The 14,083-nt window shown below is 47.8% G+C and overlaps 1 protein-coding gene across 4 annotated transcripts in view; it reads right to left on the reverse strand.

The window, feature by feature from the left end:
• Positions 1-1,620: 1,620 nt before the first annotated feature.
• Positions 1,621-14,083, reverse strand: part of LOC115567214 (thyroglobulin-like) — a 32,612-nt gene continuing 20,149 nt past the window's right edge. For 3 of the 4 annotated variants that reach the window (XM_030393575.1, XM_030393574.1, XM_030393573.1), the window contains 35 exons: positions 13,863-13,966; positions 13,607-13,718; positions 13,340-13,501; positions 12,972-13,163; positions 12,537-12,664; positions 12,188-12,338; positions 11,926-12,084; positions 11,698-11,841; positions 11,408-11,572; positions 11,200-11,304; positions 10,889-10,998; positions 9,638-9,743; positions 9,333-9,530; positions 9,038-9,208; positions 8,839-8,925; positions 8,450-8,521; positions 7,343-7,480; positions 7,080-7,256; positions 6,883-6,997; positions 6,528-6,607; positions 6,244-6,390; positions 6,090-6,152; positions 5,838-5,972; positions 5,575-5,757; positions 5,294-5,498; positions 5,113-5,200; positions 4,724-4,874; positions 4,460-4,653; positions 4,143-4,307; positions 3,917-4,051; positions 3,478-3,665; positions 2,989-3,093; positions 2,754-2,894; positions 2,476-2,657; positions 1,687-1,832 (listed from right to left, as the gene is read on the reverse strand). In XM_030393575.1, coding sequence (XP_030249435.1) covers positions 1,732-1,832; positions 2,476-2,657; positions 2,754-2,894; positions 2,989-3,093; positions 3,478-3,665; positions 3,917-4,051; positions 4,143-4,307; positions 4,460-4,653; positions 4,724-4,874; positions 5,113-5,200; positions 5,294-5,498; positions 5,575-5,757; positions 5,838-5,972; positions 6,090-6,152; positions 6,244-6,390; positions 6,528-6,607; positions 6,883-6,997; positions 7,080-7,256; positions 7,343-7,480; positions 8,450-8,521; positions 8,839-8,925; positions 9,038-9,208; positions 9,333-9,530; positions 9,638-9,743; positions 10,889-10,998; positions 11,200-11,304; positions 11,408-11,572; positions 11,698-11,841; positions 11,926-12,084; positions 12,188-12,338; positions 12,537-12,664; positions 12,972-13,163; positions 13,340-13,501; positions 13,607-13,718; positions 13,863-13,966 — 4,859 coding nt within the window. In that variant the 3' untranslated portion in view covers positions 1,687-1,731. Of the gene's footprint in view, positions 1,833-2,475; positions 2,658-2,753; positions 2,895-2,988; positions 3,094-3,477; positions 3,666-3,916; positions 4,052-4,142; positions 4,308-4,459; positions 4,654-4,723; positions 4,875-5,112; positions 5,201-5,293; positions 5,499-5,574; positions 5,758-5,837; positions 5,973-6,089; positions 6,153-6,243; positions 6,391-6,527; positions 6,608-6,882; positions 6,998-7,079; positions 7,257-7,342; positions 7,481-8,449; positions 8,522-8,838; positions 8,926-9,037; positions 9,209-9,332; positions 9,531-9,637; positions 9,744-10,888; positions 10,999-11,199; positions 11,305-11,407; positions 11,573-11,697; positions 11,842-11,925; positions 12,085-12,187; positions 12,339-12,536; positions 12,665-12,971; positions 13,164-13,339; positions 13,502-13,606; positions 13,719-13,862; positions 13,967-14,083 lie in introns of all 4 variants that reach the window. The other variant, XM_030393572.1, reaches the window with a different exon arrangement.

The raw sequence follows: 14,083 nt of genomic DNA on the forward strand, positions 1-14,083 counted from the left end.
TTTCATACCTGAGGCCGTGACGCTGAGAGCGATCCAGAGTGTGAGCAGCGTCTCCATCTTTCTGCAGGAAATCCGACAGTTAGTGACAAAGATCTCAGTGTGAGCGGCTGCCGGAGTCTGTTTCCACCTGGAGAAAGACTCCTTTATACACCTGCCTCACCTGCACACAGGTGGAGGAGGGAGGGGGAGGGAGGGGGCGGGCTCACTCCCATCATGCCTCAGGACCGTCAGCAGGAACAGGGCTCCACTCTGTGGTCACAGTTTGGAGCTGATGTAAAGTTTCCTCATTAAAGTTTCAAGTTCATGAAGGAATAAATTCCAGTCAATCCTGAAAACGTGTGAGCAAGAAGCTGCTGCCGTCCTCTGGTTCCATCACTGAGTCATATTTCTATTGTTTGTTTATTAATGTTAAGAGGGCTTTTAGTGGATCATCAATCAAAAACTCAGATTCAGTTTACTGATAAAAAAAAACAGAAAGCTGCTTCATTTTAATTCCCTTATCCCATAATTAAGAGATTATAAAAAGTTGTTGCTGATTAATATTCAGTTCACTTACAACTTCTGTCAGCTCCTTTTAGTTTAGTTCTGTTAGTAATGTGCAGTTATTATTCTCTTGCTTTCTGACCTCTGATGTCAGAAACACAAACACAAGTGATGTAAAGTTAAATGAATACATTAGAAAATGAAAAAATGAATGGAAAAGTAACTAAACTGTAAATTATTAGAAAAACAAACTAGCAGTTTGCTACATAATACATGTATTAATGCCTGTATTTATTTCTTGGTTCCTTTTGAATGTCATAGTGGTTATTTAGTCATTTCTTCTTTATTTTGACTCTCCTGGTCCTCCGTATCTCAGCTGAGAGGCCGGAGAGCAAACCTGTGGAACCAGCCGTGATTGGCTGAGTCAATCAAAGGTAATGTTCCCAACACAAACTTGTCTGTAATTCTTTTATATGAATCAGTATGAAACATTCTGTTTATATGTTCACAGTAAAAGTCTTAAAGGGATAATTCAGGTTTTTTGAAGTGGGGTCATATAAAGTACATATCTATAGTCGATCTGTTTCCTGCAGTAATCACGATCAGCGCAGCCTCAGTTTGGAGCAGCAGAGAGCCGCTCCAGCCCAGACGCTCAGCGCTGTACTGCAGTGAACGGGTCCAGAGAAAAAGATAATTTAACCACCTAAAACAATCTATATCAGTTCAAGTGTACGTTGTATAGAGAGAATTCGCAGCGCTTCACATCGCCGTCAGACCACCCTTTCTTTTGGCACTACATTTTCTGAACCGTAGAACCTCCGTATCCCTACGCATTATCTGCAGCTGGGCCTCACACTGTATTTCGCTGCTCGCAGAGAATTAATAAAGCTGAGCTTATAAAGTGTACTTTATATGACCCCACTTCAAAAAACACTAACTATCCCTTTAAGACTTTCACTCTAAACATCTGATAACGAGCCGATGTGTTCATAATCATGTGATCTGTAGTTTCATGGATCTGATGTAGTTTTCTTGTTTCCAGTGAATCCTGAGCCTCACTGTGTTAATGTGCTGATCACAGCAGCACCTGGTGGAGGGCGGAGGAAGTGCAGCGGACGTTAAACGAGCGAGACGATGGAGAGTTTATATGCTGTTTATTGATTATCTGACAGAAGATCAAAGTGAATCTGAAGGCAGGAAACTGTGATGATGTCATGAGGACAGGATGATGATGATGATGTCATTAGTTTAGCTGTAGGCGTCTTTCTCAGTCTGTGATTGGCTGGATGGTGCAGCCACTGGGAGAACAGGGGTCAATGTAGGCTGGACAGGCTCCGCCCCCAACTCACCTGAAGAGAAGAATACAGGAATTTAATGATTTTAGTGAAATTAAGGACAGAAGAAGAAACAGAGTGGAGGTGGACTGAATAGAGTCTACTGGACTTTACTGGGCTCTACTGGGCTCTACTGGACTCTGCTGGACTCTACTGGGCTCTACTGGACTCTACTGGACTCTGCTGGACTCTAATAAAGTCTGCTGGACTGTATTGGACTCTGCTGGGCTCTACTGGACTCTGCTGAACTCTACTGGACTCTGCTGGACTCTACTGGACTCTGCTGAACTCTTCTGGACTCTACTGGACTCTACTGGACTCTACTGGACTCTACTGGACTCTGCTGGACTCTTCTGGACTCTACTGGACTCTGCTGGGCTCTACTGGACTCTGCTGAACTCTACTGGACTCTGCTGGACTCTACTGGACTCTGCTGAACTCTACTGGACTCTGCTGGACTCTTCTGGACTTTACTGGGCTCTACTGGACTTTACTGGGCTCTTCTGGACTCTGCTGGACTCTGCTGGACTCTACTGGGCTCTGCTGGACTCTGCTGGACTCTTCTGGACTTTACTGGGCTCTACTGGATTCTACTGGACTCTACTGGACTCTGCTGGACTCTTCTGGACTCTACTGGACTCTGCTGGACTCTTCTCACCTCTCAGCCTGGTCAGTTTTGTTCCCAGTTGGTTCCAGAAGGAGCAGGAGTTCTGACTCAGACCCTGACGATGTCGCAGGGCGGGGCTTAGCTCCAGGTAGGTGGGCGGGGCGTCAGAGGACTGGACCTGCTGCCAGCGGGGAAGAACTGACTCCGCCCACATACGAGATGGGTTCGGGTCCCTGAGAACCAAAAAACAGGAACAATGAACTTGAGTATGGAAAGCTTTTCTCATTGATCAATAAATGAAGCTGAGTAATTGATTATTGTTGTCTGACCCGGTCCGGATGAAGCTGGAGACGTAGGTCATCATGGCCAGAGAGAGGCGTCGATCAGAGGGGGTGAAACGCTGAGAGCTCATTGGATGATGAGGAGTCCCAAACACAAACTGAACGTCCAGAGGAACAGACACGTCAGCCCTGCACAGGAAACAGTCATCAATATAAACACTGATCAGTGGCGATCAGAACACAGTCGTCAGGGACGATGACATCATGTATGAGTCGTCAGTACCTGTCGTGAGCGCTGGAGGCCGGCTGGTGGTACAGGAAGACGTTAGCTTTGCTGTTAGCCCAGTGGCTAACCATCTGTAGACTGGGACAGATGATGAACAGATCTCTGCCACACACACACACACACACACACACACACACACACACACACACACATTATCATCGTGCAGTGTGTGAGATGATGTCACAGTAGATTTATTAATAGTTATTAATATAAAGTACAACTGTGAAACATGAAAGTCAGAAATGACAATGTGTCACATTTAATAACTGAATTCATGGATTTATGATGTTAGATGGTTTATAAACATTTCTTTAGTCATTTCCTTAGTTTTGGTTTTGTTGGGTTCAGTTCTTCATATCTGAGCTGTCACAGCGGAGACCCAACCAGTGACGTCCAGCTGTGATTGGCTGAGACACCTGTCCATCAAGGTCTGGCTGTCTGTCATCAGAGTGTGTGTCATCACAAGGTGTGAGCGTGGGTTCTGACCTGGTGGCGTTGTTGAGTGCTCTGGAGAACAGGTTGTATCCAGCAGCTGACGGGCTGTGATCCAGAGAGTAGAACCAGGCCGCCGCCTCCTTCAGCACGTCACTTCCTGTGGCTCCTCCCAGCGAGCGACTCAGAGCCTCGTAAAACGCCGTCTTACCGTCCGCTCGACCCTGCAGCGCCTCAAAGTCCTGAGAAGACGACCACAAACATTTAGAACTGAGATTCTTTTTGTCATCGATCTCGCTTCAACGCTCAGTCAGTCTCCAGCTTCTCCTTTATTCCAGAGTTAAAATACATTTTCAATCCTTTATCACCCCAGAATATAATCAACAGATTATTGATAAGGAAAGTAATTGTTAGTTGCAACCGTAATGAAAAGCTTTCGTTCACACAGGATGAACACAGACACTAGCAGCAGACTGTCTGCGTGACCTCTGACCTTTATCCTGCGAGCTCGGTCGATCAGGCCGTCGTGTTCAGATGTTCCCTGCAGCAGGTCGACTCTGTGGAAGGACTGCGAGCCGGACTGACGGACCGGAGACCAGGACTGAAACGGACCGCTGACGGCCAGCAGCTGACACACACACACACACGCACACACACACAGGTCAGACACACTTCCCTCTTTCAGACCTTCATGATAAACTCCTGGACTTGAACTCTACCTTCGTCTGAGCAGCGTTGAGCGTGTGAACGGGCGTCGCTCTGAGGCAGGCGGCCATCTTGTCAAGGTCAGTGAGGTCACAGCCGAGCTCTCGGGCCAGATCGACCGCCTGCTGCCTGGAGATGGAGGGAGTCTGAAGCAGTGATGGAGAGAAGACAGAACCGCCCTGCAGGAGCAACAAGAACAACAGCAGAACTATGAAGTAAACACGGTCTGGTCCAGCTGAGTGTCAGCTGACGGCACATCGGGTCGTCAGAGCAGCTCAGTGACTGACGGGAGGAAGAGGAGACTGAGAGGAGGAGATGAAGGAGTTCTCACCATCAGCATCATCCGCTGGAACAGAGGAGAGGAGGAGGACGAGAGGTGAAGGCTGGTGATGTCAGCACCACGTCGCTCCGCCCCGACCGTCACTCTACTGTTGTCTCCGCCCACCAGAGAGATGTGGGCGTTAACCCAACGAAGCACCGCCTCCTGGTCCGACAGACCGTAGTTACCAGGGAGACCAGGTGAGCCTGCACATACAGTATTGATTAATTAGATGTGTCTTCATTTATTGATCCATTTCTTCATGTGTGTTCTCACCTGTGCTCAGGAATCCCAGCGCCGCCGTTCTGTAGCTGGCTGTCACCACGACGATGTGACCCGCAGCAGCGAGGGTGGAGCCATCCAACAGGCCTGGGCTCTGATTGGCTGAAGGGTTGAAGAAGAAAACCAGGACTGGGACACGCCCCGTCTGACACACACACACACACACACACACACACACACAGGTCAGCTGATGACATCATTGTCCGTTATCAAGTCTGCAAAGTAACTAAAATAACTAAAGATGTCAAATAATTGGAAACTGTTTGTAAAGCAAAATACCAAACACAGATTTTCTGTTACGTGATAATAATGTGAATATGTTTTGATTGAACAAGAGACATTTGATGACATCACCGCAGACTGTCATGGACACTGAAGCTCACCAGAGCAGCAGGAGTGAAGATGTTGAGGTAGAGACAGTCCTCACTGGAGGCTGCAGACTCAACGTCACCGGGCTGGATACAGCTGGGACTGAAGACAGGCAGGCAGACAGAGGCATCAGCAGAAGTTTTATAATCCTTTCAATGATTCATCCAAGTAGTCATAGTAACGGCGGGTAGTTACCGGGGTTTGGAGGCGTCCCAGGTTCCTGTCCAATCAGCTGGCTGAGCTGCTTCAAAGCGGAGTGATCCTATTGGAGGATGGGCGTACGGGACTCCCAGGAACTGAACCACCGTCTTCCTGTCTGAGCCAAGGGCTGTTTCCATGGCAACACCCTGCAGCATCCCATGTCCCGGGATGGAGACGGATGTCACCGTTGGCAACCGCTCTGAAGAGAAAACAGACAAGTGAACACAGCAGGAATCAAAACATTAACCCCCGCTGTGATTGGCTGATCAGCTCACCTGTCCTCATGTACACCTGGGGGGCGGGCTCTCTGATGACCAGCCTGCAGGAGGAGGCGGGGCTGGATGAGCTGGGGGTGGAGCTTAACCCGCAGGCTGTGGTGTCAGGGTAGAGGACACAGCGAGTGGCGGACTCCGCCTCACTGAGCGACACAGCAACACAAGACTCCGCCTCCTGACAGGCTGAGACAGGAAGTAGAGGAGTATGAGGTGCCAGCACTTCCTGTTTGAACTTCATCACAAACTTCACAAAGAGTGGTTACCATGGAGACACCAGTCTCTGGTCTTATCACGGTCAGAGGTGATGTCACGGCTCAGGTGGATGACATCATACATGGAGACAGAAGGGTCGACGAGAACTGACGAATCAGAGAGGAGCGTCCACTGATCCAGAGACACTGAGACACAAAAGTACAAGTATTAGGAAAGATGTAAACACAGATGTAGTTTATCAGATACTTGTTGTTGTTGTTGTAACAGTACTAACACTAGTTACGGTCGTGCTGCAGTCTCACCGTTGTTTGTGGTCGGCAGGCTGAACGGAGGACAGAGAGCCGGAGAAGAACTCCACTGATTCACTGAACACACAAACGGGTCACAGCTGGTTACTTCATCTGTGTGTTACTACACTGTGTATTTGTACAGTATGTGTGTACTTGTATGCAGTACCGGGTTTCTGGTACCAGCCGAAGGGTTCAGGTGTGGTCTTCACCACAGACGGGCTGCAGTCCTGAGTCCTCCAGGACGTCAGGTCGTCTTCACCACAGGTCTGAACCCCGAGACTGATCAGAGACAGACACACCACGTCTGACCCGCCTGCAACACACACACACACACACACACACACACACACACACACACACACGGTTTAGTTTAATTACTGTTAAAAGTCATTAAAAATAATTTATATGAACAGATCAATCAGGGGACAAAAACACAGTTACCATGGTTACCTGCTGATTTGGTGTCTCTGACGAAGCCGATACCACGGCAACAAGGATCCACATCACAGCGCCGCTCACAGTCCATGAACCTGACACACACACACACACACACACACACACACACACACACACACCAGGTGAGTTTATGAACATTTCTTACAAACTTTCTGCAATGTTTAATAATGTTTCAACAACCAGGGAAGGAGAAACTTTATTACTGTACTAAAGTTGTATTGATAATTTGCAGCATCAACATGTCACTGCAGAATGTGTAGAGCAGTGAAAATACAACATTTACCTCCACCGCTTCATTGTGTGTGTACGTGTGTGTGTGTGTGTGTGTGTGTGTGTGTGTGTGTGTTACCCTTCAGACAGCAGTGTGTTTTCTCCCAGACTGACTCGGCTGCGTACGGAGTAAGAAACCATCTTCTGGAAGGAAACTCTCTCATAGAAACTCTTGACTGGTCCGGACAGACTCACTGAGAACAACAGAGTGGTTCGTTAACATGATGATCGATTAACACCTGCTCATCGTCTCTGTGATTGGAAGTCGCTCCTGACCCTTCTTGCTGTGGGTGTTGCTGGGTGTCCTGTCCAGCAGGGGGCGACAGGGTCGTCTCAGAGGTTTGTCGTACGCTCCACAAACTCTGGTGTCGGGAAACAGCGAGCAGCTGAAGAAACCTGCTGAGTCAGCGTCTCTGAGGTCAGCGATGGAGCAGAGCGGCTCCTCGTCACAGCCTGAAACACACACACGCATCAGAACATCTGTCATCACAACACACACCCGTTCACACACTCTGTGTATATCTGTGTGTGAGACGTACGTGAGAGACACCAGAGCAGTGCCTGCTGGGAGTTGTAGTTCTTCTTGTTGAGCCAGAAGGAGAGAGAGAGGAGTTTCCTCTGAGGATCCACGAGGACGTCGTCTTCAGACAGAGACTCAAACTGCTGCTGCACTGACACTGAAAACACACACACACACACAGTCACACACACACACACACACACACACACAGTCACACACACACACACACACACACACCCCTCAGTATTTTATCTGACAGCTTCGGTCACTTTACAGATGACGACTGTAAATGAAGCACATTGTTGGAGCTGACCCAGTGAACTTGTTCAGAACCTGTGGATGGACGTTGCCGGTTTAGTTTGAGTAAAGTTTGATTGTTTGTGTTCTCTCCTGTTATCATCAGTGACGAGGCTGCTGTGAGCTCAGTCAGATACTGTCCCGGTCTCTTTGTTACTGTTCTGTAATCAGATCTGGTGTTACATGCTCCCTCGCTGCTGGCCAGGATGTGTCGACGCGGCCGGTGATTGGTTTACCTGCCAGGTGATAGCTGTCTGGCTGATTAGAGAATATCCAAGGCTGGCTGAGGTATTCTGTTTTTGATTTATGTTGATCTGATGGGTGCGGTAGTTCAGTTTTCGTGGCTTCATTTCAGTCAGGTTTAGTTGTTTTGTTGGGTTATGGTAGAGGGTTAACCCCAGTTCTGACGGCCCTGGTGGGTTGGTCTGGGAGTCTGCTCTTATTTTGGCCAGACCATCAGTTTGTTTGATGATTAGTGGATTAATAAAATTAATCTTTGTTTAAAGTATAACTTGTTGTGTGAGACCTCAGTTGAAAGGGGGGGACGTCGTAACACTGGAGACTCCACAGCTCTTATAAAATGCATCTTGTAACAGTGTTTTTCTAGGTGAACCTAAATTCTACATGTTTATAATCATTCTTAAATCTTTACTGAGACTGTTAACTTCACATAAATCTTAATTTCCAAACAGTTATTTTGAGAAAGAACATGTGCAACTCGTCCATATTTAAAGTTGACGAGAGACTTGAAGAGGCTGATGAAAACAGGTTTTAAATCTACTTTCAATTTGCCATCAGAAGCTGAAACCAGTTCAGAGATGATACGAACCGTCCAGAGGAGGGCTGAGTTCTGCTGCTGCACAGGAAGAGGAAGTAGGACCATCAGCTGCTGACTCAGCATCTGACAAACAACAACAACAACAACAACAACAGTGAGACACAACAAACACTGTGAATCATCATCATCTTCACTCTGCTGTCTGGTCCTGCACGATGCATCTTCAAGCTGTGCAGTTGTTGTCATTCTCCAACAGTCCACCAGGTGTCTACAGTCTGTCTGCACCCTTTACCTGCCTCCCTCCTCTTCACCTGTGGATTCCCTGCTGCTTCTGTGTGGACCTGATGTCTTTGTCATCATCATATGATTAAATCTCTGATCCGAGTATCTCCGTCACTTTCCTGCTGACAATAAAGGATGCATGAGGTGTGTGTGGGTACCTGTGTTCAGGTAGACGGCCTGGAAGCTGATGATGGAGGCCTGGTAGTCCTTCTTGTTCTTGCTGTCAGCTGGCAGTGCAGCATCAGCTGGAGAGAACAAACAAACATAAGACAACAACAACAACAACAAATCATCAACAGGAAGTAGACGCTGGCTCCTCCCTGACTTAATTTCAACGTTGGTCGTTTGATTTCTTACTGATGGTGAACTTTTGTCCTCCGAAGTTGAACACGAAGCTCTTTTGCTGCTCGTTGTAGGTTAGCCCCGCCCCACAGATACGATTGGCTGTTCCCTGTCCAGTCACATCCCAGTCCTGGTCACCACACATCAAGACTGACGGCGCTCTCAGCCAACCACAGAGCAGAGAACCTGGAGGAGGAAGAGGGGGAGGAGGGGTGAGACGCAGAGCTCCGCCTCCGATCAATCTTTCATTGATTCACCTGTTCATCAAATCACTTATTGACACTTGCTCACTGTCTCCATGGTAACTGACCTCCATTCAGGCTGTTCTGGTTGAGGATGAATCCGTCGCAGCAGGTGTCGCGGCTGCAGCCGTCCTGACAGAAACGATGAGCGTCAGAGAGGGAGGTCCGTGTGGAGGAGAACACCTGAGTCCTGAACACACCTGAGACCGCCTTCAACATCGTCATCCTCTCAAAACTCTGCTGCTGCCGCGAGGAAAACTCCGCCCCTGAACACACACACACACACACACACACACCTGTTGGACTGAACTGTGATGAGTGTCTGTTTGTCATTTTCTTAATGTCCCTCATGTGGTTGCTGTGGTTACCGTACCTTTCTTCCTGATGACCAGTAGATCTGAAGCTCCGCCCCTCACTCTCAGAGCGCAGCTCAGCGAATCATAGAGCTCGGCCTGAGGATTACCCAGAAACCCACTGGTCTGAAAGTAAAGAATTAACATTAATGAGATCAAACAGTTTAACAGATATGAAGAGCCTCATTAATAATTATAATAATATACTTCATTAAATATAAACTCATGGATCGTTAATGACACAGGAGACTTTTAAGACAAAATAAATAAATCATATTTCAAACAGAAATAATTAAACTAATTGTTTCATATGATTAATATCATTATTTTTTCCTGTCAGTTTGGTGAAGTGCTCTAAATACTACACTACCCATGAGCCTCTGCGGCTGCTGCCGGTGGATCAAGTCTAGCATAGAGGTTCATCGCCATGGTTACCTGAATTGGTCCTGAACTGATCTGGAATCAATGTGAACGTGTTAATCTGTGAAGCTCTGTGATGGCTGTTTGTTAGTGAAATGCACCCTGGGAGTCGTAGTTGATTCTCTCCGTCAGTTGTCCATCTTTATTTATATATTTCTGATTTCATCAATGGACCAACTTTTACTTCTCAGCCAACCATAAAAACTGAAGTGTGGAGTATTAAATACTCCTCAGCTTTTCTCTTTTTTAATGCACAAACGTTTAATACTAAAACTTATGAAAACACATCTGTTTCTAATTATTCAGAGTTGGTTAAATTACTGGGAAACTGTTTAATCAGTTTAGATCCAAGTGTGTGTGTGTGTGTGTGTGTGTGTGTGTGTGTGTGTGTGTGTGTGTGTGTACCTGCTGCGAGGTGTTGCAGTGTGTGTGTGTGTGTGTGTGTGTGTGTGTACCTGCTGTGAGGCGTTGCAGTGTGTGTTCAGTGTGTGTGTGTGTGTGTGTGTACCTGCTGTGAGGCGTTGCAGTGTGTGTTCAGTGTGTGTGTGTGTGTGTGTGTGTGTGTACCTGCTGCGAGGTGTTGCAGTGTGTGTGTGTGTACCTGCTGCGAGGTGTTGCTGTGTGTGTGTGTACCTGCTGCGAGGCGTTGCAGTGTGTGTGTGTGTGTGTGTGTACACCTGCTGCGAGGCGTTGCAGTGTGTGTGTGTGTGTGTGTGTGTGTGTGTGTGTGTGTGTGTACCTGCTGCGAGGTGTTGCAGTGTGTGTGTGTGTGTGTGTGTGTGTGTGTGTGTGTGTGTGTGTGTGTACCTGCTGCGAGGTGTTGCAGTGTGTGTGTGTGTGTGTGTGTGTACCTGCTGCGAGGCGTTGCAGTGTGTGTTCAGTGTGTGTGTGCTGTACAGTTCACACTGAGTCTGTGTGTTGAACAGCGCCACATGGTGGCAGGTCGGCTCCGCTGCACACGCTGAGAGAGAGACAGGAAACACACTGTGACCTCTGACCTTTGATCTCACTCTGAATCACATTAATCATCAAATCACTGCAGATTAATCTTTGTGTTTTTAGACATTTACAGCAGAATTAAAACAGTTTATATCTTTGAGGAAGTTGTTTTGAAGCTGCAACAGTCATACACTGTGTGTGTGTGTGTGTGTGTGTGTGTTACCTCGGACACAGGCTGTGAGGTCGGAGCTCATCGTTTGCAGGACTTCAGCATCTTCAGCATCGACGATCACATCTGATCCAGGAACAGCCTGAAACCTGCCGAGAACTGCAGCACACACACACACACACACACACACGCACACACACACATTAAAAATCAATCTAAACTGATAGAAAGGCTGCTTCCTGATTGGCTGCTGAGTCTTCACCTGAGCACTCCTCATCAGTCAGAGGCTTGTCACTGTTGGTCCAGTCAAGCTCCTCCCCCTCACTGGTGACACACCTCCACATGCCGGACAGGAAGTCAGGCTGTGCTGGCAGGAAGTCACCTTGCTCTGAACAGCGCAGGCCCCGCCTCTGACACCTTGTCACACCTGAAACACACAAACAAACCAGAAGCTGTGAGTCTTTGAGTTAATTGATGAGACGCTGTTGTTTTGGTGCTTTAACTTCAGTGAACGATCTCTTTCTTCTTCCTGTAGACATCAGACTGACTCACATTGATTGACAGATGACGCTCCAGCAGGTGAGGAGCCTCTGGGACACTGGTTGCAGAAATCCCGCCCCTCTTCATCCTGATAGGTTCCCTGAGGACACAGAAGACACGCCCCCTCCCTGGAGAAACTCCCAGCAGGACAAACGACTGTGAAAACAGACACACAGACACTGAACCAGTCTGTCAGCTGACTCTACAGGACCAGCACTGAACGAACAGAACCCGACTCACCACAGCCTTCACCCTCACTGTCCAGGTGGTAACCACGGGAACATCCAAAACTGGGTGTTGTCACGGAAACCAGGTCAGGTTCTGATGTAAGCATGGAGCGGACATTTCCCAGAAGTCCCCGAACTCCCCCAACAAGTCTGGACTCATTCAGAAACAGACCTGACAAAACAAATCCAGATCAGAACAAAACCCAAAAATAACTTAACAAACACAAGTTCCTTTCAAGTGTCAGTGTTATTTGTCTGAACCTGTCTCTGCTTACCAACGTCGTGCAGGTCGGGGAGGTCAGAGGTCGGGAGGTCAGACAGGTGAGCGGTCAGTGTGACCGTTAACTGCAGCATGTTGTCGCCGACACACTGCAGACGCACCGACGAGTCGTCACACAGCGACACCGAGCGACCTGATGAGGGAAGCTACACACACAAATATAACATTTCCTCATTTTAACTTTTATACTGAACCAGTATTCACATTTCAAATTCAAGCTCCTGTTCCAGCAAAATAAATAGTTTTTGAAAGAACTTTTAAAAAATACAGCACATCATGGTTCTGTGTGCCGGGCAGCATTTAGTATCAGGTCGTAGGTGAAGGTGTAGAACAGGACAGTTCACCTGTGCAGAGCAGAGCCCCCTGCTGGTCATCTCACTGAACAACAGAGACTGTAAACTGCTGATCTGAGAGCAGGACGACGACAACGACCAGAGCTGAGAGGACGACAGTGACTGTAGAGGCTGAGAGACTGCACACACACACACACACACACACACACACACACACACACACACAGTACAGGATTAACCAACATTAGCAGCTTACAAGCTAAAAACTAAATCTGACAGAAATGTTCATTGGAAACACGTTTTCTGATAAATTTAGTTTGTTGGTCTTAATTAAGTTTTTTGTCTGCATGGTTTGACGTGCGGCTTAGTGACAAGCTAACGCTAACTTAGCTAATCAAATCATATATTTATGGAGGTTTTTTACTTGAGCTGAACTTGTTTGATGTTTGACTTTTGGAGGATTAACATCAGTATCTGATCTCTTACTCTGACAGGCTCCACTCAGCAGTCTGCTGTCTCCGACCCATCGTAGACTCTCAGTCTCACACAGGAAGCTCCTGAAAGGAAGTGAGTTCTGGTAACCATGGTGACAGATGAGATCGCAGCTCTGACGACCATTAGCTGCTGGGCGGCACACCAGTGCACCATGGGTAACGGCGGAGGCGGGACAGAGAGGACCTGGAGTGGAGAAAAACCAATCAGCAGCCATCTTGCAGCTGATGAGTCGACGCTGCAGTTCCTCTACTGACCACTAGATGCTGCTGAGGTCACGCTCACAAACCACTTCCAGTCAAATTTCAAAATAAATCAGAAATCACACACTGAAGCTCACAGAGGAGGGTGCTGTCACTCACGGTCACAAGACGGTGTCTGTCCCGTCTGTCGAGGCGTTCGGGTCCCACCCACTTCCTGCCCATCATCAGAGGTGCACCAACAGGAAGTGACATCACACTGCAGTGGGAGGAAGGAGCCGTCGGGGCGACACTGGGAACTCTGCAGCTGACACCAGCTGGGACCTGAACACATCACAGTTTAACAGTTAAGTCTGAAGTGTGACAGTGAACACATCACGGACAGCAGTGTGTGTGTGTGTGTGTGTGTGTGTGTGTGTGTGTGCGTACATGTCAGCTGGCCTGCAGCGCTCCGTGTCGCCGCCTGTATCGTCTCTCCAGTCAGAGGGTTCACACACCAGCCTGCAGCGCCGCCTGTCTGCAGCACCGAGAAACGACCGTCCTGAGAAACACGCAAGTAAACACAAACACTTCATGAACAAAATGAAAATAAGTAGATTAAAATAAACTGTCAACCTGTGTTTCCTGCAATCAATCAATCAATCAATCAATAATTGTAGATAATAAACAGTCACAGTGTTCCCACCTCCTCACACACTGGTTTGTAAGATGAAGCGGTGGTGTGGTCAGATCCTTTCATCCAACCAGAGAGCAGCGAGTGAGCCTGAGCTCTCTGACAACGAGTCAGACCTGCAGGAGAGCACACACACACACACACACACACACACACACACACACACACACACACACACTCCATTTATGAAAGAAGAAACATGTTTTTGATCTAAACATGTCACATTTTGACAC

The sequence above is a fragment of the Sparus aurata genome, chromosome 17 (genome assembly GCF_900880675.1).
Source record: "Sparus aurata chromosome 17, fSpaAur1.1, whole genome shotgun sequence".
In the NCBI taxonomy this organism is placed as follows: domain Eukaryota; kingdom Metazoa; phylum Chordata; class Actinopteri; order Spariformes; family Sparidae; genus Sparus; species Sparus aurata.